Raw genomic sequence first — 27,634 nt, 5'->3', positions numbered from 1 at the left:
ATCAAAAGTTCTAGTTCACTTTTCTAAGTGTCAAGAGAGATTGGAAGGCAACTAGCCCCCTCCCCATGCCCTTTTTTTCCCAAATACATCAGATAAAAATTTTGAGATAGCTATTTTGTTAATAATAGCTCAAAGGCTACATAACAAAACTCCGATGTCGACATGACCCCCTAGGGCCCGGGGGAAGGCATTGTAAGTTATGCCCTTGGGAAATTTAAGGTTTTTATGCAACTAATGCTCCTATAAACTTCAGAGAGGGCTCATAAAATTGGAAATTGAACGTTCTGAAAAAATTTCAAGATAGACATTTTGATAAAAATAGTTCAAGTCAGATAATAAAAACTCCGATGTCGACACAGCCCTCAGGACCCGGTGGCAGGCTTTGTAAGTTTTTCCATTGGGGCATATATGGTTATTATAGAAAAGACCCTTGTATAAACTTCAGAGAGGGCTCATTTGATTGGAAATTGAAATTTCTAGTTCACTTCTTAAGAATCAAAAGTGATCGGAGGGCAGCTAGCCCCCCAACGCCTGTTTTCCACCAAATCCAGCAGATATAAACTTTGAGATAGCCATTTTGTTAAAAATAGTTTAAGGGTCACATAAAAAAAATTCTTGTGTCAACACAACCCCCCAGGGCCCGGGGGCAGGATACTTGGATGCTGGTATATACTTCAGAAAGAGCAAATTTGATTGGAAAGCTAAAATTCTTGTTCACTTTTTAAGAGTCAAAAGAGATCGGAGGGCAACTAGCCCCCCTCCCCCACGTCCTTTTCCCCCAAATGCATCAGATAAAAATTTTGACATAGCTGTTTTGTTAAAAATAGTTGAAAGGTCAGATAACAAAAACTCTGGTGTCGTAACAATCCCCCAAGGCCCAAGGGCAGTCGTTGTAAGTTATGCCCTGGGAGTATATATGGTTCTTATGGAAGGGATGCTCGTATAAACTTCAGAAAGGAATTATTTGATTGGAAAGTGAAAGTTCTAGTTCACTTTTTAAGAGTCAAAAGAGATCGGAGGGCAACTTCGCCCCCAAGCCCTTTTTACTCAAAATCATCAGATTAAAATTTAGACATAGGCATTTTGTTAAAAATAGTTCAAAGGTCAGATGAAAAAAAAACTCCGATGTCAACACAGCCACCCAGGGCCCGGGGGCAGGAGTTGTAGCTTATGCCCTAGTGGCCTATAAGGTTCTTATGGAAGGGATACTCGTACAAACTTCAGAAAAGGCTCATTTGGTTAGAAACTTCTAGTTCACGTTTTAAGAGTTAAAAGTGATCGAAGGGCAGCTAGCCCCTTCGATCACCTTGACGAGAGGTAATCACCTCGTATAAACTTCAGAGAGGGATCAGTTGATTGGAAATTAAAATTTCTAGTTCACTTTTTCAGAGTAAAAAGAGATGTGAAGGCAACTAGCCCCCCTCCTTACTAGTTCAGTTCTAGTTCTAATTCACTTTGTAAGAGTCAAAAGAGATCTAAGGGCAACAGGCCTCCCCATGCCTTTCTTCCCCAAACCCATCCGATAAAAATTTTGAGATCGCAATTTTTTTTACAAATAGTTCAAATATCGGTTAAAAAAAACTCCGGTGTCGACACAACCCCCTCCACCCAGGGCCCTGGGGCAGGCGTTTTAAGTTACGCCCTGGGGGCATATATGGTTCTTATGGAAGGGATGCTCGTATAAACTTCAGAGAGGGCTTAATTGATTGGAAATTTAAAGTTCTAGTTCACTTTTTAAGAGTCAAAAGTGATCGGAGGACGACTATTCCCTCCCCCCTCCACTCCTATTTTCCCCAAACCCATCCGATAAAAATTTTGAGATGATAATTATGTTAAAAATAGTTCAAAGGTTAGATAACAAAAAATCTGGTGTCGACAAAATCCCCCAGGGCCCTGGGGTAGGCGTTGTAAATGATGTCGTGGGGGCAAATATGGTTCTTATAGAAGGGATGCGCGTATGAACTTCAGAGACGATTCATTTGACTGGAAATTGAAAGTTCTAGTTCACGTTTTCAGAGTCAAAAGAGATCGAGGGCAACTCGATCTACTCCTCCTCCCCCCACGCCTTTTTCCCCCAAACCCATCCGATAATAACGTTGAGATAAAGATTTTGTTGAAAATAGTTCAAAAATCACATACTAAAATTCTGGGGTTGACACAACCCCCCCGGGCACGGGGACAGGCGTTCTAAGTTATTCTTCGGGGAGGGGGCATATAGAGTTCTTATAGAAGGGATACTCGTATAAACTTCAGAGAGGGCTCATTTTATTGAAAATTGAAAGTTCTAGTTCACTTTTAAAGAGTCAAAATAGATTGAAGGGCAATTGCCCCCCCAGCCCCTTTTTCCTCAAACCCCTCCGATAAAAATTTTTAGATAGCCATTTTTTAAAAAAAGTTCAAATATCAGATAATAAAACTTCGAGGTTGACACAAACAACCTGAGCCCAGTGGCAAGTGTTTTGAATTATGCCCCGGGGGGCATATAAGGTTTTTATGTAAGGAGAGGTCGTATAAACTTCAGAAGTGGCTCATTTTATTTGAAATTGGAAGTTCTAGTTACCTTTTTATGAGTCAAAATGTGTCGAAGGGCATATACCCCCCCCCTCCCCCCACACCCACAAACATCCTTTTTCCCAAATGCATCCCATCAAAATTTTGAGATTGCTAGTTTGTTTGAAGTAGTTCAACGATCAGATAACAAAAATTTTGGTGTCAAGATACCCCCCCAAGCTCGGAGGAAGGGCTGTAATTTATGCTGCGGGGGCATACAAAGTTTTTATGGAGGAGGTGGTCTTATAAACTTTGGAGGAGACTCAAATAACACACCCCCTAGCATTAAATCTGAACCCCTAATATTGTCACATTTGCAACGCAAATGGGAGGATTGCTCAATATAGCCTACTGCTTGTGAGTGGTTGTCTCTTATGTAAAGTTAATGATGTAATTAATTTTTTTCTGTTGCTAAGTTTTAGACAATAGAAAACTAAAGGTAATAAAGGCAATAAGGTTTGGTGTTTTATTGTTTTTTTAGTTGTGCACTAAGATTAGTGAAAACAGTGCCACCACGGGACGTTTGTGCACAGCCAGTCCCGCCCACCCTTAGTATTAACTCCCCCCCCCCTTGTGCCTTTTTCACCTAATACATCATCAAAATTTTTATGAAAATTTTAAAATACCCATTTTGTTCAAAATATTCCAAAATTCAAATTACTATAAATTAGGGGGTTGAGAAATCCTCCATAGCCCCCGGGGCAAGGATTATAACTTATGTAAGTTGCCTATTATTAGAATATAAGATCCTTTTGGACGGCGTGGTCGTATTAACTTTGGAGGGGGCTCATTTGATTGAAAATAGAAACTTTTTTTTAAGAGTGGACAATTAGCCCACGCCCCACTTTCTCAAAGGGCACCCGGTCTAAATTTTGAGATTGCAATTTTGTTCAAAAAAGTTCAGAGGCCAACTATACTTCCGGGTTAGAACCCCCCGCCCCAACCCCGGGGAAATGGCTCTGAGTTACGGAATTTGCTTACTGTCACTTTGAAAATTTGTTTACTTCAATTAATTAAAAAAACTTTTTCACAAAATATGTTTCAGCAGTTTTTAACAACATACACCCTTTAGAAATCTGGACACAAATAGTAGTGTTTAATTTAGTTTCATACCTCCTCTAGTTGTCCTGAAATGGAAAACTTGATACCATTCGCAAAAAAATCTATTTACTTTCATTGATAGCTTGGATACACTTACGCTATTTTGATTTGGTTAAATTTTAAGAGCAGAAGTAACGCCGAAAGTTTGAACATAATACCCTCAGTCGTTCTTGGGATACTGCCGAGATGCCTTATAGGGAATTAGTATTAACACAGTGCATTTTGATTTAATCTTAAGGCAACATTTAGTTTCATAGGCAGCGCAATAGCGCTGCCTAAATAAAGAACGATGTGGGCACAATGTTTTTTTGTTTTTTTTCCCATACCCAGGCACTTCGTATCGAAGGAGTTGTCGTAGAAACTTCGAAAAGGGCTCATTCGATTGGAAATTCAAAGTAGGGAGGACCCTAGTACTCGTGACGGGACTACATATATGGGCATAGACTCCCTAGGGGAAATGGATTTTTTTCACTTAAAAAAACATGGTTTTTCTCACTTTTATGAATGTTTTTTGGATGGTTATGAGTGTTTGTCAATTTATTTGTTGTTTTTCATGGATGTTAACAGCAATTTATATCTGTTTTATAGTTTTTGTCACTGAGAATGAAAAAACAGGATTTTTCCCACTTTGATGGATTTTCATGGTTTCGTACTGTTTGATGGTTAAGATACAGAGGGGAATGCATATGGCTTCACTTAGGGGAATAGAATTATGCGGGAGTCTAAAGAGATAGAAATTATATTTTTAAACACGGCTTCACTGATCTTTAAGTCAGAGAGATAAATTGATATTCTAACGAAACCATAATAGTGTAGCTAGGAACATTTATGAGATGAAGAGATTAACGCGGGAAAGGGTTTCCTAGGAATTTCAAATGTGACAGCGCAGGGATGTCAAAACAAAAAGAACACGCATAAATTACGTTTAGAGATTATTTGGGCGAAACCGTTTTAGGTATTTTAGGGAATTATTTGGGTGAAACAATTTGAGGCATTTTAGACGATGATTTAAGCGGAACCGTTTGAGGTATTTTAGAAGATGATTTTAGAAGATGATTTAGAAGATGATTTGAGGGTGAAACTCTGTGGTCGTTATAATACACAAGTTCCATTTGAACAGTGTTGTGAGGTCCCCTACCCCAACAACTCCCCTACCTCAACCCCAAAGGGCCCCCAAGTGCCCTGGGCCTCCAAAGAGCCCCCCTAGCCCCGTCACTCCTTACCCCCCATTTTTTAATACTTTTTAATTTGCGTATTTTGAGACACAAAGGGTCCCCATCCCCCACAACTTTTGGCTCCCCCTCCCACCATTAGTGTGTTGTTGTAGTTTACCTTGTCACAGTTACATTCTCTTGATTTTTAAAAGTTCCTTTTGAATTTCTTTAATTGAAATGCAAGAGTTGGATTTTTTCAGTAGTGTTTTGTCGTGGTTTACCTTGTCACAGTTACATTATATTGATTTTTCAAAGTTTATTTTGGATTTCTTTTCTTGAACTGCAAGAGTTGGAATATTTCAGTAGTGTTTTGTTGTGCTTTACCGTGTCACAGTTACATTCTCTTAATTTTTCAATGTTTATTTCGAATTTCTTTCGTTGAAATGCAAGAGTTGGATTATTTCAGTAGTGTTTTGTCGTGGTTTACCTTGTCACAGTTGTCAAGTTCATTTTGAAAATCTTTCATTGAAATGCAAAAGTTGGAATATTTCAGTAGTGTTTTGTTGTAGTTTACCTTGTAACAGTTACATTCTCTTAATTTTTCAAAGTTCATTTTGAATTTCTTTTGTTGAAATGCAAGAGTTGGAATATTTCAGTAGTGTTTTGTCGTGGTTTACCTTGTCACAGTTACATTCTCTTGCTTTTTTCAAATTTCCTTTTGAATTTCTTTCGTCGAAATGCAAGAGTTAGAATATTTCAGTAGTGTTTTGTTGTGGTTTACCTTGTCACAGTTACATTCTCTTGATTTTTCAAAGTTCATTTTGAATTTCTTTCGTTGAAATAAAACAGTTGGAATATTTCAGTAGTGTTTTGTCGTGGTTTACCTTGTCACAGTTACATTCTCTTAATTTTTCAAAGTTCATTTTGAATTTATTTCGTTGAAATGCAAGAGTTGGAATATTTCAGTAGTGTTTTGTCGTGGTTTACCTTTTCAAAGTTACATTCTCTTGATTTTTCAAAGTTCATTTTGGATTTCTTTCGTTGAAATGCATGAGTTGGAATATTTCAGTAGTGTTTTGTCGTGGTTTACCTTGTCACAGTTACATTCTCTTAATTTTTCAAAGTTCATTTTGAATTTCTTTCGATGAAATGCAAGAGTTGGAATATTTCGGTAGTGTTTTGTTTTGCTTTACCTTTTCACAGTTACATTCTCTTGAATTTTTCAAAGTTCATTTTGTATTTCTTTCATTGAAATGCAAGAGTTGGAATATTTCAGTAGTGTTTTGTCGTGGTCTACCTTGTCACAGTTACATTCTCTTAATTTTTCAAAGTTTATTTTGGATTTCTTCCGTTGAAATGCAAGAGTTGGAATATTTCGGTAGTGTTTTGTTGTGCTTTACCTTGTCAGAGTTACATTCTCTTGAATTTTTCAAAGTTCATTTTAAATTTCTTTCATTTAAATGAAAGAGTTGGAATATTTCAGTAGTGTTTTGTCGCGGTTTACCTTGTCACAGCTACATTCTCTTAATTTTTAAAAGTTCATTTTGAATTTCTTTCATTGAAATGCAAGAGTTGGAATATTTCAGTAGTGTTTTGTCGTGGTTTACCTTGTCACAGTTACATTCTCTTGATTTTTCAAAGTCCATTATGGATTTATTTCATTGAAATGCAAGAGTTGGAATATTTCGATCCTGGTCTCTCGTGATTTTCCTTGTCAAATTAATATTATCATTATTTTTCAAAGTTCATTTGGAATTTATTTCGTTGATGAAATGCAAGAGTTGGAATATTTCAGTAGTGTTTTGCTATGGTTTACCTTATCACATTTACATTTTCTTGATTTTTCAAAGTTATTTAGGGATATCTTTCGTTGAAATGCAAGAGTTGGAATATTTCAGTAGTGTTTTGTCATGGTTTACCTTGTCACAGTTACATTCTCTTAATTTTTCAAAGTCATTTAGAATTTCTTTCGTTGAAATGCAAGAGTTGGAATATTTCAGTAGTGTTTTGTCATGGTTTACCATGTCACAGTTACATTCTCTTGATTTTTCAAAGTTCATTATGGATTTCATTCGTTGAAATGTGTTGTGTTATGCTTTACCTTGACACAGTTACATTTTCTTGATTTTTCAAAGTTCATTGGGAAATCTTTCGATGAAATGCAAGAGTTAGAATATTTCAATAGCGTTATGTCGTGGTTTACCTTGTCACAATTACATTTTCTTGATTTTTCAAAGTTCATTTTGAATTTCTTTCATTGAAATGCAAGTGTTGAAATATTTCAGTAGCGTTTTGTCGTGGTTTACCTTGTCACAGTTACATTCTCTTGATTTTTCAAAGTTCATTTTGGATTTCTTTCATTGAAATGCAAGAGTTGGAATATTTCAGTAGTGTTTTGTTGTACATTACCTTGTCACAGTTACATTATCTTGATTTTTCAAAGTTCATTTTGGATTTCTTTCATTGAAATGCAAGAGTTGGAATATTTCAGTAGTGTTTTGTTGTGGTTTACCTTGTCACACTTACATTTTCTTGATTTTTCAAAGTTCATTTTGGATTTCATTCATTGAAATGCAAGAGTTGGAATATTTCAGTAGTGTTTTGTAGTGGTTTACCTAGTCACAGTTACAGTCTCTTAATTTTTCAAAGTTCATTTTGGATTTCTTTCGTTGAAATGCAAGAGTTGGAATATTTCTGTAGTGTTTTGTCGTTGTTTACCTTGTCACAGTTACATTCTCTTGATTTTTAAAAGTTCATTTTGGATTTCTTTTTTATTGAAGTGTAAGTCAGGCTAGGTTAGGTTTTTTGAAGAAGCGCAAAATATTCAAGTTCTCTTCTGAATTTTCTTAAACAAAAGAAAAAAGCTATAGTCCAATTCTAATTTTTTCCAAAGAAAATAAAAAATCTCCAACCTTTTAATAAACATTATAAGCGTTTGACATGCTAACATATCCTAAAATAATGGAAATATAACAAAGTAATGTATAATATATTTTTAATGAAATAACAACATGTAGCATATTAACACAAAAATATGTTTCAGATATTATTATACATTATTAACATCGTTGAACAACGTTGGACATTTTGAATCTGTTCCATAAAATAATTTATAATGTTCTCTTTTGATACTAGAGTTACTCACTTCTCTTAGTTCATAACCAGTAGAATAATGATTCATACATTTTGTGTCATATACCATTTTTACAGGGGTGTCAACTACTAGCTCAAACTGAATATTTTGTTTAGTATTTTTTTATTCATTGACTGTATGGTCTATAGTAGTATTAATGCTCACGTATGCTTCATTTTCCATAATTTTATCATTATAATCATTGATGATATTTTATGCCGATGCCCTTTTTATTATGCCAGCGATTTCACTGTCTATTCTCACACTGTGTTTATACAGGTAACAGTTTTGGCAGGTAGACATGATATGATTTAGTACACTAGTGCAGCAGTAGGCCTTTCTTTTCCTCTTTGCTTTCATTTGAATAGTAATACCAGAACGATGGGAATAGGATCTCTCAATATGTAGCGTGTTACCAGAACCATTAGCAAGAAGATGACCATATTCATCAACTGTTAGTCTTAAGTAGTCATTCTCTTTTAGCATTATCATCTCGGGTGCTCTCACTTTCGCATATCCACCTTGGGCAATGTTGAATGATTTCGATAGTCCAAAGAAATTTAGCTTTTCACTATCATGACAACACACACATATGTTTCCAATAAGATCTCCATTAATGCTTGTCTCATAGTTTAAATAACGATCTATGTCGGCATTCAACACGACGACGATTTTATCGTGTGTAAAAACTTTCGCTGAATAAATAATTTTCACTTTTTTTCTAAGTATGATACAAGGTGTTTATCCTGCCAAAATGAGAAAATTACTGATTTAATACCTACATTTAACTAGGTAGTGTCGATAACCCGCAATAGAGCATCACTGAGACAGCCACATAGTGTCTATGACCAACCATAGAGCTTAATTGATACAGCCATATGAATAAATATTAATAAATAAATAGAAACATTTCTCCATGTTTAAGTTAGGTTGGATTAGGTTAGCTTATCATGAGCCCCCCCCCCAAAAGGCCCTCCGGGCCCCAAAGAACCCCCTTCTTCCCATCCCCCTTCCTTTCCCACTACATAGAAATACAAAAACCATAGTTTAGATTAGGTTAGGTTAGGCTAGATTAAGTTAGGTTAGCCTATGTACGCGCGTACATAGGCTAACCTAACCTAACCTAACTTAATCTAGCCTAACCTAACCTAACCTAACGTATGGTTTTTGTATTTCTATGTAGTGGAAAAGGGAGGGGGATGGGAAGGAGGGTTTCTTTGGGGCCCGGGGGTCTTTGGGGGTGGGGAGGGGGCGGGGGACCTTTGGGGGGGCTCATGATACGCTAACCTAATCGAACCCAACTTAAACACGGAGAAATGTCTCTATTTATTTATTAATATTTATTCAAATGGCTGTATCAGTTATACTCTATGATTGGTCATAGACACTATGCGGCTGTCTCAGTAATGTTCTATGGTGAGTTATCGACACTACCTAGTTAAATGTAGGTATTAAATCAGTAATTTTCAGACTTTGGCAGGATAAACACCTTGTATCATGCTTAGAAAAAAAGTGAAAATGAATTATTCAGCGAAAGTGTGTACACACGATAAAATCGTCGTCGTGTTGAATGCCGACATAGATCATTATTTAAACTATGAGACAAGCATTAATGGAGATCTTATTGGAAATGTATGTGTGTGTTGTCATGATAGTGAAAAGCTAAATTTCTTTGGACTATCGAAATCATTCAACATTGCTCAAGGTGGATATGCGAGAGTGAGAGCACCAGATATGATAGTGCTAAAGGAGAATGACATCTTAAGAATAATAGTTGATGAAGATGGTCATCTTCTTGCTAATGGTTCTGGTAACACGATACATATTGATAGATCCTATTCCCATCGTTATGGTATTACTATTCAAATGAAAGCAAAGAGGAAAAGAAAGGCCTACTGCTGCACTAGTGTAATAAATCATATCTGGTCTACCTGCCAGAACTGTTACCTGTGTAAACACAGTGTGAGAATAGACAGTGAAATCGCTGGCAAAATAAAAAGGGCATTGGCATACAATATCATCAATGATTATAAAGATAAATTGATGGAAAATGAAGCATAAGTGAGTATTATTACTACTATAGATCATACAGTCAATGAATCAAATAATACTAAACAAAAAATACAGTTTGAGCCAGTAGTTGACGCCCCTGTAAAAATTGTATTTGAAACAAAATGGATGATTCACTTTTCTACTGTTTATGAACTATGAGAAGTGAGTAACTCTAGTATCAAAAGAGAACATGATAAATTAATTCATGGAACAAAATCAAAATGTCCAACGTTGATCAACGATGTTAATAATGTATAATAATATCTGAACCATATTTTTGTGTTAATATGCTACATGTTGTTCTTTCATTCAAAATATATTATACATTACTTTGTTATATTTCCATTATTTTAGGATATGTTAGCATGTCAAACGCTTAGAATGTTTATTAAAAGTTTGGAGATTTTTTATTTTCTTTGGAAAAGATTAGAATTGGACTATAACTTTTTTCTTTTCTATAAGAAAATTCAGAAGAGAACTTGAATATTTTGCGCTTCTTCAAAAAACCTAACCTAACCTTACTCTTACACTTCAATAAAAAAGAAATCCAAAATGAACTTTTAAAAATCAAGAGAATGTAACTGTGACAAGGTAAACAACGACAAAACACTACTGAATTATTCCAACTCTTGCATTTCAACGAAAGAAATCTAAAATGAACTTTGAAAAATCAAGAGAATGTAACTGTGACAAGGTAAACCGTAACAAAATACTACTGAAATATTCCAACTCTTGCATTTCAATGAAAGAAATCCAAAATGAACTTTGAAAAATCAAGAAAATGTAAGTGTGACAAGGTAAACCACAACAAAACACTACTGAAATATTCCAACTCTTCCATTTCAATGAAAGAAATCCAAAATGAACTTTGAAAAATGAAGAGAATTTAACTGTGACAAGGTAAACCACGACAAAACACTACTGAAATATTCAAACTATTGCATTTCAATGAAAGAAATACAAAATGAACTTTGAAAAATCAAGAGAATGTAACTATGACAAGGTAATGCACTGCAAAACACTACTGAAATAATAAAACTCTTGCATTTCAATGAAAGAAATCCAAAATGAACTTTGAAAAATCAATAGAATGTAACTGTGACAAGGTAAAGCACAACAAAACACTACTGAAATATTTCAACTCTTACATTTCAATGAAAGAAATCCAAAATGAACTTTGAAAAACCAAGAGAATGTAACTGTGACAAGGTAAACCTCGACAAAACACTACTGAAATATTCCAGCTCTTGCATTTCAATGGAAGAAATCCAAAATGAACTTTGAAAAATCAAGAGAATATAACTGTGACAAGGTAAACCACGACAAAACACTACTGAAATATTCAAACTCTTGCATTTCAATGTAAGAAATCCAAAATGAACTTTGAAAAATCAAGAGAATGTAAGTGTGACAATGTAAACTACGACAAAACACTAATGAAATATTCCAACTCTTGCATTTCAACGAAAGAAATTCCAAAAAGAACTTTGAAAAATCAAGAGAATGTAACTGTGAAAAGGTAAACCACAACAAAACACTACTGAAATATTCCAACTCTTGCATTTCAACGAAAGAAATCCAAATGAACTTTGAAAAATCAAGAAAATGTAGCTGTGTCAAGGTAAAGCATAACAAAACAAGTTTCAACGAATGAAATCCATAATGAACTTTGAAAAGTCAAGAGAATGTAACTGTGACATGGTAAACCATGACAAAACACTACTGAAATATTCCAACTCTTGCATTTCAATGAAAGAAATTCAAAATGAACTTTGAAAAATTAAGAGGATGTAACTGTGACAAGGTAAACCACAACACAACACTACTGAAATATTCCAACTCTTGCATTTCAATGAAAGAAATCCAAAATGAACTTTGAAAAATCAAGAGAAAGTAACTGTGACAAGGTAAACCACGACAAAACACTACTGAAATAATTCAACTCTTGCATTTCAATGAAAGAAATTCAGAATGAGCTTTGAAAAATCAAGAGAATGTAACTGTGACAAGGTAAACCACAACAAAACACTACTGAAATATTCCAACTTTTGAATTTCAACCAAAGAAAAACAAAATAAACTATAAAAAATCTAGAGAATGTAATTGTGACAAGGTGAACAATAACAAAACACTACTGAAATATTCCAACTCTTGCCTTTCAATGAAAGAAATTCAAAATGAACTTTGAAAAAACAAGAGAATGTAACTGTGACAAGGTAGACCTCAACAAAACACTACTGAAATATTCCAACTCTTGCATTTAAATGAAAGAAATCCAAAATGTAATTTTAAAAATCAAGAGAATGTAACTGTGACAAGGTAAACCACGACAAAACACTACTGAAATATTCCAACTCTTGCATTTCAATGAAAGAAATTCAAAATGAACTTTGAAAAATTAAGAGAATGTAACTGTGACATGGTAAATGATGCTAGAACACTACTGAAATATTCCAACTCTTGCATTTCACGAAAAAAATCCAAAATGAACTTTGAAAAATCATGATAATGTAAATGTGACATGGTAAACCACGACAAAACACTTCTGAAATAATCCAACTCTTGCATTTCAATGAAAGAAATTCAAAATGACCTTTGAAAAATCAAGAGAATGTAACTGAGACAAGGTAAAACACAAAAAGACACTACTGAAATATTCCAACTCTTGCATTTCAATGAAAGAAATTCAAAATGAACTTTGAAAAATTCAAGACAATGTAACTGTGACAAGGTAAAGCACAACAAAACACTACCGAAATATTCCAACTCTTGCATTTCAACGAAAGAAATCCAAAATAAACTTTGAAAAATTAAGAGAATGTAACTGTGACAAGGTAAACCACGACAAAACACTATTGAAATATTCCAACTCTTGCATTTCAATGAAAGAAATTCAAAATGAACTTTGAAAAATTAAGAGAATGTAACTGTGACAAGGTAAACCACGACAAAACACTACTGAAATATTCCAACTCATGCATTTCAATGAAAGAAATTCAAAATGAACTTTGAAAAATTAAGAGAATGTAACTGTGACAATGTAAAGCACGACAAAACACTACTGAAATATTCCAACTCTTGCATTTCAACGAAAGAAATTCAAAATAAACTTTGAAAAATTAAGAGAATGTAACTGTGACAAGGTAAACCACGACAAGATACTACTGAAATATTCCATATTTTGCATTTCAACGAAAGAAATTCAAAATAAACTTGGAAAAATTAAGAGAAAGTAACTGTGACAATGTAATGCACAACAAAACACTATTGAAATATTCCAACTCTTGCATTTCAACGAAAGAAATCCAAAATGAACTTTGAAAAATCATGATAATGTAACTGTGACAATGTAAAGCACAACAAAACACTACTGATATGTTCCAACTCTTGCATTTCAATGAAAGAAATCAAAAATGAACTTTGAAAAATCAAGAGAATGTAACTGTGACAAGGTAAACCACGACAAAACACTACTGAAATAATCCAACTCTTGCATTTCAATGAAAGAAATTCAAAATGAACTTTAAAAATCAAGAGAATGTAACTGTGACACGATAAACCACGACAAAACACTACTGAAATATTCACACTCTTGCATTTCAACGAAAGAAATTCAAAATGAACTTTGAAAAATCAAGAGAATGTAACTGTGACAAGGTAAACTACAATAAAACACTACTGAAATATTCCAACTCTTGCATTTCAACTCTTGCATTTCCAAGGGCCCAGGGGCACTTGGGGGTCCTTTGGGGTTGGTGTAGGGGGGTTGTTGGGGTAGGGGACCTCACAACACTGTTCCAACTCTTTCATTTCAATCTTCTTCTAAAATCATCTTCTAAAATACCTCAAACGGTTCCGCTTAAATCATCTTCTAAAATGCCTCAAACTGTTTCGCCCAAATAATTCCCTAAAATGCCTAAAATGGTTTCGCCCAAATAATCCCTAAACGTAATTTATGCGTGTTCCTTTTGTTTTGGCATCCCTGCGCTGTCATATTTGAAATTCCTAGGAAACCCTTTCCCGCGTTAATTTCTTCATCTCATAAATGTTCCTAGCTACACTATTATGGTTTCGTTAGAATATCAATTTATCTCTCTGATTTAAAGATCAGTGAAGCCGTATTTAAAAATGAAACCATGAAAATACATCAAAGTGAGAAAAATCCTGTTTTTTCATTCTCAGTGACAAAGACCATAAAAACAGACATAAATTGCTATTGATATCCATGAAAAACAACAAACAAATTGACAAACACTCATAACCGTCCAAGAATCATCCATAAAAGTGAGAAAAACCATGTTTTTTCAAGTGAGAAAAATTCATTTCCCCTAGGGAGCCTATGCCCTTATATGGAGTCCCGTCACGAGTACTAGGGTCCTCCCTACTATTCGAGTGGCTAGTGCCCTTTTTAATTGTCGAAAGTGATTGGAGGGTAACAAGCCCCCCCCCCCCATGCCCATCATTCCCCCAAACACATCCAATCAAAATTCTAAAATAGCCATTTTGTTCAGCGTAAACGATTTCCAGATAGAAAATATGTTTTTGAGGAGGACATTCCCCCAAAACCCTCGGGGCAAGGGTTTTAAGTTATGCCCTGGGGACACATAAGGTTTTTATAAAAGGTTTTTTCGTAGAAACTTCAAAAAAGGCTCATTCGATTAGAAATTCAAAGGGCTAGTGCCCTTTTTAATAGTCGAAAGTGATTGGAGGGCAACTAGCCCTCCTCCACGCCCATCATTCCCCAAAACACATCCAATTAAAATTTTGAGATAGTCATTTTGTTCAGCGTAGTTGATTTCAAGATAGAAAATATATTTTTGAGGAGGACACTCCCCCACAACCCTCAGGGCAAGGGTTTTAAGTTATGCCCTGGGGGCATATAAGGTTTTTATAGAAGGTTTTGTCGTAGAAACTTCAAAAAAGGCCCATTCGATTGGAAATTCAAAGGGCTAGTGCCCTTTTTAATAGTCTAAAGTGATTAGAGGGCACCTAGCCCCCCCCCCCCCCCGCACGCCCATCATTCCCCCAAACACATCCAATCAAAACTTTGAGATAGCCATTTTGTTCAGAGTAGTTGATTTCCAGATAGAAAATATGTTTTTAAGGAAGACACTCCCCCATAACCCTCGGGGCGGGGGTTTTCAGTTATGCCTTGAGGGTATTTAAGAACGATGTTGGCGCAATGTATCATTTATTATTTTTTTCTTTTAGAGCAGGGCACTTCGTATCGAAGAAGTTGTCATAGAAACTTCGAAAAGGGCTCATTTAATTGGAAATTGAATGGCTTGTGCCCTTTTTAATAGTCGAAAGTGATTGTAAGGCAACTAACACCCCTTCCACGCCCACCATTTCCCAAAAGACATCCAATCAAAATTTTGAGATGGCCATTTTGTTCAGAGTAGTTGATTTCCAGAAAGATATTATATTTTTGAGGAGGACACTACCCCAGAGCCTCCAGGGCAAGGGTTGTAAGCTATGCACTGGGGGCATATAAGGTTTTTATAGAAGGCGTTGTCGTACAAACTTCAAAAAAGGTTCATTCGAACGGAAATTCAAATGGCTAGTGCCTTTTTTAATAGTTGAAAGTCATTGGATGGCAACTAGCCCCCCCCCCCGCCCATCATTCCCCCAAACACATCCAATCAAAACTTTGAGATTTTATTCAACGTAGTTTTAAGTTTTGCAAATTAGGTCTTTGAGGATGACAAAGCCCTCATAGCCCTCAGGGCAAGGGTTGTAAGTTATACCCTGGGGGCATATAAGGTTTCCATAGAACGCGTTGCCGTAGAAACTTCAAAAGGGCTCATTCGATAAGAAATTGAAATGGCTAGTGCCCTTTTTAATAGTCGAAAGTAACTGGAAGGCAACTATTACCCCTTCCACGCCCACCATTTCCCCAAACATATCCAATCAAAATTTTGAGATAGCCATTTGTTCCACGCAGTTTCAAGTTCAGGAAATTATACCTTTGAGCAGGATACTCCCCCCCCCACAGGCTTCAGGGCAAGGGTTATAAGTAATGCCCTGGGGGCATATAATCTTTTATTGAAATTTTTGTTGTAGAAACTAGAAAGGGAGCCCATTCGATTGGAAATTCAAAGGTCTAGTGCCCTTTTTAATAGTCGAAAGTGATTTGAGGGCAACTAGCCCCCCTCTCTCGCCCTCATTTTTCCCAAACACATCCAATCAAAATTTTTAGCTAGCCATTTTGTTCAGGGTTGTTTATTTCCAGATAGAAATTATGTTTTTGAGGAGGCCACTCCCCCACAGCCCTCAGGGCATGGGTTGTGAACTACGCCATGGGGACATATAAGGTTTTTATAAAACGTGTCATCATAAAAACTTCTAAAAAGGCACATTTAAATGGATGTTGAAAGTGCTAGTGTCCTTTGTCATATTCAACAATGACAAAAAGGAAACTAACACCCCTTCCATGCCCATCTCTTCCCCAAACACATCCATTCAAAATTTTTAGGTAGCCATTTTGCTCCACGCAATTTAAAGTTCGGGAAATTATACCTTTGAGCAGGACACTTCCCCCACAGTCTTCAGGGCAAGGGTTATACGTTATACTCTGGTGGCATACAAGGCTTTTGTTGAAATCTTTGTCGTAGAAACTGGAAAAAGGGCTCATTCGATTGGAAATTCAAAGGGCTAATGCCCTTTTTAATAGTCGAAAGTGATTTGAGGGCAACTATCCCCCCTCTCACGCCCATTTTTTTCTAAACACATCCAATCAAAATTTTTAGATAGCCATTTTGTTCAACGTAGTTGAAAGTTTTGGAAATTTGGTTTTTAAGGATGACAGCCCCCCCCCCCAACCCTCAGGGCGCGGGTTGTAAGTTATGCCCCGGGAGCATGTAAGGTTCTTATAGAAAGCGATATAGTAAAAACATCAAAAAGGGCTCATTCAATTGAAAATTTAAACGGCTGGTGCCCCTTTAATAGTCAAAAGTGATACATCCAATCAAAAATTTGGAGATACCCATTTTGTTCAACGTAGACGAAAGTTCTGGAAATTAGGTCTTTTAGGATGATAAGCCCCTCAGAGCCCTCAGTGCAAGGGCTGTAAGTTATGCCCTGGGGGCATATAATCTTTTTTTGAAATCTTTGTTGTAGAAACTTGAAAAAGAGCTCATTCGATTGGAAATTCAAAGGTCTAGTGCTCTTTTTAATAGTCGAAAGTGATTTGAGGGCAACTAACCCCCCTCTCTCACCCTCCTTTTTCCCAAACACATCCAACCAAAATTTGTAGATAGCCATTTTGTTCAGCGTTGTTGATTTCCAGATAGAAATTATGTTTTGGAGAAGGACACTCCCCTACAGCCCTCGGGGTAGGGGCTGTAAGTTATGCCCTGGGGGCATACTTGAAAAGGAAACTTGAAAATGAGCTCATTGGATTGGAGATTCAAAGGTCTAGTGCCCTTTTTAATAGTCGAAAGTGATTGAAGGGCAACAAATCCTTCTCTCACGCCCACCATTTTCCCAAACACATCCAATCAAAATTTTGAGATATCCATTTTGTTCAATGTAGACAAAAGTTCTGGAAATTAGGTCTTTTAGGGTGATAACCCCCTCAGAGCCCTCAGTGCAAAGGCTGTAAATTATGCCCTGGGGGCATATAAGGCTTATATAGAAAGTTGTTGTAAAAATTTCAAAAAGGGATCATTTGTTTGGAAATTGAAATTGCCCTTTTTAATAGTCGAAAGTGAGTGGAGAGTAATTGACCAACCCCCCCTCACGCCCACCTTTTCACATCCAATCAAAAATTCTCCAACCAATCAATCTTCAAACACATCCAATCAAAATTTTTAGATAACCATTTAGTTCAACGTAGTTGAATTTTGGAAATTAGGTCTTTAAGGATGACAACCCCTCCCCCCCTCCAGCCCTCAGGGCAAGGGTTGTAAGTTATGCCCTTAGGGCATATAAGGTTCTTATCGAAAGCGTTGTCGAAGAAACTTCAAAAGGGCTCATTCAATTGGAAATTGAAATGGCTAGTGCCCTTTTTAATAGTCGAAAGTGATTGGAGGGTAACTAACCCCCCTCTTACGCCCAACATTCCTCCAAACACATCCAATCAAAATTTTGAGACGGCCATTTTATTTAACGTAGTTGAAAGTTTTGGAAATTAGGTCTTTGAGAATGACACCCCCCGCAGCCCTCAGGGCAAGGGTTGTAAGTTACTCCTTGGGGGCATATAAAATTTTTATTGAAAGTGTTGTCGTAGAAACTTCAAAAGGGCTCATTTGATTAGAAATTGAAAGGGCTAGTGCCATTTTTAATAGTTGAAAGTGATTGGAAAGCGACTATCGCCCCTTTCACGCCCACCATATCCCCAAACACATCCAATCAAAATTTTGAGATAGCCAATTTGTTTAACGTAGTTGAAAGTTCCGGATATAGGTCTTAAGAGGATGACAACCACCCTAACAGCCCTTAGGGTAAGGATTGTAATTTATTACAACCTTAGGGCTGGGTGTCTGTTCTTATCTTTTAAAACAAACTCCAAAAGGTTAGTTTTTTGTTGTTTTTTTCTTTTCTTTTTTGTTTAGCACTGAGGACAACTTGGCGGAGGTCCTTGTCGAAATATTTGCTTGTTTTTCGTCTTCATGTTTTTGCCACTGGCTGACAAAATCCTCGTTTTCTCGACCTTTTTTGGTTTTATTTTTCATTTATTATTTCCTTTCCTCTCTTAACTTCATATGTTGTAATTTATACCCTGGGGGCATATAAGGTGCTTATAGAAAGCGTTTTCGTTTCAAAAAAGGACTCATTCGATTGGAAATCAAAAGGCCTAGTGCCCTTTTTAATAGTCGAAAGTGATTGGAAGACTTGACATTTTTATAGTAAAGATCGATCTGGGTACAATGTATTATTTTTGTTGTTGTTGTTGTTTAGACCAGGGCACTTCGTATCGTGGGAGTTGTCATGGGAACTTCGAAAAGGGCTCATTTAATTGAAAATAGAAAGGGCTGATGCCCCTTTTAAGACAAAAGTGATTGGAGGGCAACTAATCCCCCTCCCACACCCACCCTCCCATTTGCCAATTATGTTTAAAAACTAAATGTTGCCTTATGATTAAATCAAAATGCACTGTGTTACCCAATAAAGCATCTCAGCAGTATCCCAAGAACGACTGAGGGTATTATGTTCAGACTTTCGGGGCTACTTCTGCTCTTAAAATTTAACCAAATCAAAATATTGTAAGTGTATTCAAGATATCAAAGAAAGAAAACAGATTTTTTTCCGAATGGTATTGAGTTTTCCATTTCAGGTCAACTAGAGGAGGTGTGAAATTAAATTCAACAATGCTATTTTTGTCTTCATTATCAAACGGATGTATTCTGCTAAAAGATACTGAGAAATAAGCTTCGGTATGCAATCCGGCATCCCAACTATAAAGTCTTAAAAAAAAGAAGAAAAGATTTGAAGCATTATTTTGTTCTTCGCAGATAATACTATGTGAGAATATAACAAACAAATATCGATTAAAAAACTTGTTCAATAATATGGATTCTACAAATAAAAGTGAAGAACTCCATTAAACAAAAAATGAGCAAAACTAAAATAAAATAATTTACCAAGCGTGAAACTACCACAAGTTAGCATCAATAAATAAATGAAACCCAAAACGAACAGAAATTACAATAAATAACCGAGTCAAACTCAAAACGAGCAGAAAATAACATAAGTTGGGCGCAAAACCCTTATGCCACCCCAACGCCAGAACAAAATTTGCAGTATGCTGAAAAAAATGCAAATGAATGTACATTGTCAGTTCAATATACATATACTGATATCTAGTAATCTAAATGTTGAAATTAATTGATTTATTAAAGTTATAAAAGTAAAAACATTTATATTTTTTTCGGTAAAGAGCCCTTTTTCAAGTTTCTATGACAAAGATTTCAATAGAAACTTATTTGTCCCCAGGGCATAGCTTATAACCCTTGCCCTGAAGACTGTGGGGGGAGTGTCCTGCTCAAAGGTATAATTTCCTGAACTTTCAAGTGCGTGGAACAAAATGGCTATCTCAAAATTTGCATTGGATGTGTTTGGGAAAAAAGTGGGCTTGGAAGGGGTATTAGTTGCCTTCCAATTACTTTCGACTATTAAAAAGGGCACTAGCCATTTCAATTTCTAATCGAATGAGGATTTTTGAAGTTTATACGACAACGCGTTCTATAAAAACGTTATGTGCCCCCAGGGCAGAACTTACAACTCTTGCCCTGAAGAGTGTGGGGGAGTGTCCTCCTCAAAACATAATTTCTATCTAGAAATCAACTACGCTGAACAAAATGGCTATCCCAAAATTTTGATTGGATGTATTTCGGAAAATGGTGGGCGTGGATGGGATGTTAGTTGCCTTCAAATCACTTTCGACTATTAAAAAGGGCACAAGCCACTCCAATTTCTAATTGAATGAGCCCTTTTCGAAGTTTTTACGACAACTTCTTCGATACGAAGTGCCCTGCTCTAAAGGAAAAAATAATAAACAATACATTGTGCCAACATCGTTCTTATATGCCCTCAAGGCATAACTTAAAACCCTTGCCCTGAGGGTTGTCGGGGAGTGTCCTCCTCAAAAATGTATTTTCTATCTGGAAATCAACTATGCAGAACAAAATGGCTGTCTACAAATTTTTATTGGATGTGTTGGGGAAATACTGGGTTTGGGGGGCTCGTTGCCCTCCCATCCCTTTCTACTATTTAAAAGGACACTAGCCCTTTGAATTTCCAATCGAATGAGCCTTTTTTGAAGTTTCTATGACAATTTCTTCTATAAAAACCTTATATGCCCCCAGGACATAACTTACAACCCTTGCCCTGAAGGCTGGGGGGTAGTGTCCTCCTCAAAAACCTAATTTCTATGTGAAAATCAACTACGCTGAACAAAATGGCTATCTTAAAATTTTGATTGGACGTGTTTCGGGAAATTGTGGGCGTGGAAGGGGTGTTAGTTGCCTTACAATCACTTTCGGCTGTTAAAAAGGGCACAAGCCACTCCATTTTCCAATGGTGGGCGTGGAGGGTTGTGGGGGAGTGTCCTCCTCAAAAACATATTTTCTATTTGGAAATCAACTAAGCTGAACAAAATCACTATCTCAAAATTTTGATTGGCTGTGTTTGGGGGAATGATGGGCGTGGGGGGGGGGGGCGCAAGTTGCCCACAAATCACTTTTGACTATTAAAAAGGGCACTAGCCACTCCAATTTCCAATCGAATGAGCCTTTTTCGAAGTTTTTACGACAATTTCTTCGATACGAAGTGCCCGGGTATGGAGGAAAAAAAAACAACATTGTGCCCACATTTACTTAGGCAGCGCTATCGCGCTGCCTATGATACTTGGATTTAGTGATTAACGTGGCAACTTCGATTTACGGTGCAAGGGCTATAAGTTATACAAGTTGCTTATTGTTACTTTGATACTTCGTTTACTTTGGAAACCCAAAATGAACACAAATTAAATAAACCATCATAGAAAAAAAACATACAACAAGTAATAATATAAATGAATAAATAAAACTTAAAGCGAGAAATACTTGAATTGAATATGCAAATCAAGCTTAAAACAAAAAAAAATGATTGCTATTGAAGTATAAATGAAACCCAAAACAAACAGAAATTAAATAAACAATCAATACAAACAAAAATGCAATAGATACTAATTTAAATAAATAAACAAATTTTAAAACGAGTGAAACTTAAATTGAATATGCAAATCAAGCTTGAAACAAAGAAAAATCACTACAAACAAGAGCTTCAGTATCGTTTCCTTCTCTCATTGTAAAAGTCTAAAACCTACTGCTTCATTGGCGCTTTACTGAAAACGGATTATATTACAATATTGAAATATTGAAATATAATATTAAAATTTCTTAATTGTAAAAACCTAAATCCTACTGCGTTGTTGGCGGTTCACTGAAAACTAATTATATTACAAATATTTTCTTTTCCAGTTCTTACAGCACTCAAAATGAAAATAAAATTACAGTGAAATAAAATCTTGAACTGATGAATCTTTAAACAATTAGTATCACTATATATCAAATATTTAATTTGATTTTGTTTATACTTTCCAAGACTGTTCAAGACACATATAGTAGTCAGTAGAGCGCCAATGATGCAGTAGGTTTCAGACTTTACAGTGAGAGAAGGAGGCGATACCAAACTCTTGTTTGTAGTGATTTTTCTTCGTTTCAAGTTTGATTTGAATATTCAATTTAAGTTTCACTCGTTTTAAGATTTATTTATTCCAAGGAAAAAAGTTTTTAAATTAATTTTCTAAAAAAGAAAAATACTAAATATGAGTTTTTCGCTTTGTCTAAATGTGAACAAGGGTTCACCAAATTTGGAACTTCATGTTAAACTATGTAGGTTTTTGTTTAATTTGTGAGAAAAGATCTCACCGTTTGCTGCTTCTGGATATATAGCTTTTATTAACTCCAGGGCTCCAAATTGGAACACATTTTGCCTTGGGGAATATATTGAGGAAAACTGGGGATAACCTGGAATAACTGGATTCTGTAAAATTCATCAAAATGCACATACTCGGTATAAGTTTCAGAAATGAAAGATTTAATAAAATTTATAAAAGCAAAATAGTCAAAATAAATGATTCTATTAGAATTTTGAAACTAAGCTTCTACATGCAATTCTGGTCCTAAATACAAAACATTCAAATTGAATATTTCTTCATTCTGAACCAAAAGCAAAGGAACAACAGTTGGCTGGAATATCTTGGAATAAATCGTTTTTATCTATAAGATTTTTTGAATTGCTGCGGCAAAACCAATAGATCCGCGAGATTTTTTTTAAGTTACTGAGACTCAATAATTTGACGTTATTGAGCTCGATAAACTGGCCTGAATTCGAATTTTTATTTAATTAAAAGTTTAAATCTTGGATGATGCATACACTAAAGGGAGTTTTCCAAAAGAAAAGTATTGGGGGTTAGAAAAAAAAACACAAAAAAAATTCGTAAGCACACCAAAAACTTTTAGAACTGCCATCAAAAACTGTTAAAAGGAAGGTAAAAATACAAAAAAGGGGCAAAATATTAACCAATATCCCCAATAAAGAGGCGGGTCACAAAGAAAAAAAATGCATAGGAAGTTGAGCTGGAAATTGAAGATGGAGGTTGAGCTGATAGAACCTGGGCTTACTTCTCAAGCATTTCAACGACTGCTGTCGCTATGTTCAAACGCTCTAATTCGTTTGTTTGTGTAACATCTGCCATAACATATATGTCAACATCTTGAATTGGCTCTTCTTCTGTCCCCAATTCAGCTCCAATAAGTGCAACAAGTCCTAAAAAAATAGCTCATTAAAATGTAGAAAATTGATAGTGTGGGTACAAACTAACCTTAAAAAAACTAACAATGGGTAAACTATAGCAGTAAGCGGAAATTAGTTATCAATCTTAAAGGATAATTCCTAGCACGAGCATAATAATAGCGCTTAAGAATGCGTGAAACATGAGGTGGGAAACTCAAGAAAGACAAAGAAAATCCATGAAAATAACAAAATATCAGTAAAATTACGGCAAAGATAATACCCATTTTATTATTTGAGAAAAGACGATAAAAGCATGAACACGAGGTTTCCATTAGTTACAAACTTATCGTAATTTGATTCCTTGTTTAGTAGTTAGTTCTATTCAGAGTTTAGCAGCTTCTTTTTTCGCAAATTATTTTCGCGTACAACTCTCTTGACAAAAAAAAAAAATTAAAAATCGAAGGAAAAAATGGAATGTTCATCCCCGGCTCAGTTACGTGTATGGGTGGCTTACCAGGGACAAGCAGAACTATAACTGTAGGCATATTTAGAGATAATGGGCCCAATAAACACGCAATCGGACGTGGAGAACTAGGGGCTCTGACTCCGCAATAATCTCAGGATTTTTCAATAGGTTGCTCTGTATTCCTATAAGTCACTAGTCTCTCTACCGTTTCAGACACAGGGCACAACTTAGCAGTACTGTAAAAAGATATGATACTAAACTGGTAGAAATAACTTATTTAAAACCACCACCGCCTCATTGTAAAATTGTTGGAGGTTTATCTCCTCCCTCGAATATTTTCTAGGGGTAACCAAGACTATGCAGACATAGACCTAGCGTTACAGAATAAAGTGAGAACCTTCTCAAATGTAAGGAAAAATTACGCAGTTTGTGGATTTTGAGGGAATAACGAGGGGACAGTATTAATAAAGCAAAATGTCTGCATGTTTCACTATATTTTTTTCTAAGCAATATATAATGCTGCTTTTCTATGCTTGCTAATTTTCATGCTAATTTGAAAACGTTTTCCAAAGCAGATATTTTCAGAAAATGTAAACATACGTAGTAAAACCCAAGACAAGCAGAAACGTAGTCATATTTTAGTCCAGACTTGAAACTAACAGAAATTACTATCAATAAACAAATGACACCCAAAACGAACAGAAACTAAAATGAACAATCACGTCAAACTAAGGATAGCAGATGCAGCTCCGAGCGAATAAATTTTTTGGAAAAAATAATAGAGATTGTAGACAGTTTCGTTTCGTCATTAAGATATCTGTCAATATATATTGCGCTTTCTTTTTAATTAATTAAAAAAAAAACTTTCCGAAAAATAAGTTTTTCAAAGAAAAGTAAAGGCCATTTTAAACTTAAGCTCAGCAGATAAATATACCTGTTAAAATTCAAACTCAAAACAACCAAAAATTACTCTTAAAGAATAAATGAAACCCAAAACGAACAGAAATTAAATAAACAATCATAGCAAAAAACAAACAACAAGTAATAATATAAATAAGTAAATAGATCTTAAAGCGATCAATGCTTATATTGAATATTAAAATCAAGCTTAAAACGAAAAAAAATATTTTGCTACTGAAGTATAAATGAAACTTAAAACGAACAGAAATTAAATAAACAATCAATGCAAACAAATATACAATAGATATTAATGTAAATGAATAAATAAATCTTCAAACGAGTGAAACTTAAATTGGATATGCAAATCAAGCTTGAAACGAACAAAATTCACTACAAACAAGAGTTTGGGTATCGGCTCCTTCTCACACTGTAAAAGTCTAAAACCTACTGCGTCATTGGTGCTTTACTGAAAACCAATTTTAATTCAATATTTTCTTTTGTGAAAGTAATAGTAAGTATAGTGAAAGTAAACATTAAAATTATAGTAAACTTTTGAACTGATGAACTTTCAGCAATTAATATCATTATACATCAAATATTCAGTTTAATTTATTAGTTCTTTCTAAAGTTGTTCAAGACGAATATAGTTTCACTACAAACAAGAGTTAGGATACTGCCCCCTTCCTTAACTGTAAATAAAAACCAAAAGCTTACTGCGTTATTGGCGCTTAACTGAAAACGAATTATACTACAAATATTTTCTTTTCCAGTTCTTACAGCATTGAAAATAAAAATTAAATTACAGTGAAATAAATTCTTGAACTGATTGATCTTTCAACAATTAATATCATTATACATCAAACATTCAATTTGATGTTGTTTATACTTTCCAAGACTGTTCAAGACGCATATAGTTTTCAGTAAAGCGGCAATGACGCAGTAGATTTTAGACTTTTACAGTGAGAGAAGGAGCCGATACCCTAACTCTTGTTTGTAGTGATTTTTTTTCGATTCAAGCTTGATTTGCATATTCAATTTAAGTTTCATTCGTTTTAAGATTTATTTATTCATTTACATTAATATCTATTGCGTGTTTGTTTGCGTTGATTGTTTATTTAATATCTTTTCAGTTTAAGTTTCATTTATAATTCAATATCAAAATATTTTTTTCGTTTTAAGCTTGATTTTCATATTCAATATAAGCATTACTCGCTTTAAGATCTATTTATTCATTAATGTTATTACTTGTTGTATGTTTTTGCTATGAATATTTATTTAATTTCTGTTCGTTTTGGGTTTCATTTATTCTTTGATAGCAATATCTGGTTGTTTTGAGTTTAAATTTTAACAGGTATTTGTATCTGATGAGCTTAAATTTAAAACGGCCTTTACTTTTCTTTGAAAAACTTATTTTTTGGAGTAACTTTTAAGTAACTTTTGCTTGTTTTTTATTGCTAAAAGTTTCAAGTTTTTATAAATTCCTTATTTCAAAATCAAATATTCATCAAAGTATTAAAACAGTAGAGAGGAGGATCCGACTCGTGAAATGACCACGTGGTAGCACCATATATGGGCATAGACTCCCTAGAGAGAATACCTGTGCTGTCTGTCCAACGGGGCACCATATATGGGCATGGAATCCCCAGGGAGAACAAATTTCCGAGAAATTGATTGCGTAATCTGGCCTAACCTCATGAGCTCGTGACGGGGCACCATATCCCCTTTCTTGAATCAATAATTCCCCTTAGAAACAACTAATTAATTCCCCTTTTGTGAATCAATAATTCTCCTTAGAAACAACAAATTAATTCCCCTTTCATAGATCAATAATTCCCCTTAGAAACAACAAATTAATTCCCCTTTCGTGACACGCTTCCGAGAAATTGATTGCGTAACCTAGCCTAACCTCATGAGCTCGTGACGGGGCACCATATCCCCTTTCTTGAATCAATAATTACCCTTAGAAACAATAAATTAATTCCCCTTTCGTGAATCAATAATTCCTCTAGAAACAACAAATTAATTCCTCTTTCGTAGATCAATAATTCCCCTTAGAAACAACAAATTAATTCCCCTTTCGTGACACGTTTCCGAGAAATTGGTGTTCGTCCAGGAGAATTGTTTCCGGGCGAAGTTTATTAACGTCGGAAAGATGATGTCAAGGTTGATTGATTTGTTGGTGTTCATCCAGGAGAATTGTCTTCGGGGGCGAAGTTTATTAATGTCTGACAGATGATGTCAAGGTTGATTGATTTGTTGGTGTTCATCCAGGAGAATTGACTCCGGGTTTTGATCTTAGAGATGAAGAGATTAACGCGGGAAATGGTTTCCTAGGAATTTCAAATGTGACAGCGCAGGGATGTCAAAACAAAAGGAACACGCTGAAATTACGTTTAGAGATTATTTGGGCGAATCTGTTTTAGGCATTTTAGGGATTATTTGGGCGAAACCGTTTTAGGCATTTTAGGGAATTATTTGGGCGAAACAGTTTGAGGCATTTTAGAAGATGATTTTAGAAAACAAAAGCGGAACTTTTAAAATCACAACAACTGAAGGTCAGTAAATAATTCCTTTTGTTTTTTTTGTTAAACATAAGGAGACACACACATAGAGACACACACACAGAGAGACACATACACAGAGACACACACAATGAGACACACACACAGAGAGGTAGCACCAAATATGGGCATAGAGTCCCTAGGGAGAACACCTGTGCTGTCAGTCCAACGGGGCACCATATATGGGCATGGAATCCCCAGGGAAAACACGTTTCCGAGAAATTGATTGCGTAACCTAGCCTAACCTCATGAGCTCGTGACGGGGCACCATATCCCCTTTCTTGAATCAATAATTCCCCTTAGAAACGACAAATTAATTCCCCTTTCGTGAATCAATAATTCCCCTTAGAAACAACAAATTAATTCCCCTTTCGTAGATCAATAATTCCCCTTAGAAACAACAAATTAATTCCCCTTTCATGACACATTTCCGAGA

The 27,634-nt window shown here is 35.3% G+C and overlaps 1 protein-coding gene across 1 annotated transcript in view; it reads right to left on the bottom strand.

Moving 5' to 3' along the window:
- Positions 1-27,634, bottom strand: part of LOC148939419 (uncharacterized) — a 353,303-nt gene that overhangs the window by 287,106 nt on the left and 38,563 nt on the right. Inside the window, exon 2 of the mRNA XM_089106560.1 lies at positions 23,160-23,304. Coding sequence (XP_088962686.1) covers positions 23,160-23,304 — 145 coding nt within the window. The remainder of the gene's footprint in view (positions 1-23,159; positions 23,305-27,634) is intronic.

This window comes from Artemia sp. Qi Xiang Cuo, chromosome 21 (genome assembly GCF_049724085.1).
Source record: "Artemia sp. Qi Xiang Cuo chromosome 21, ASM4972408v1, whole genome shotgun sequence".
NCBI classification, from domain to species: domain Eukaryota; kingdom Metazoa; phylum Arthropoda; class Branchiopoda; order Anostraca; family Artemiidae; genus Artemia; species Artemia sp. Qi Xiang Cuo.
The sequence above is the reverse complement of the archived record's forward strand: the minus strand, read 5'-3'. Positions and strand labels throughout refer to the sequence as shown.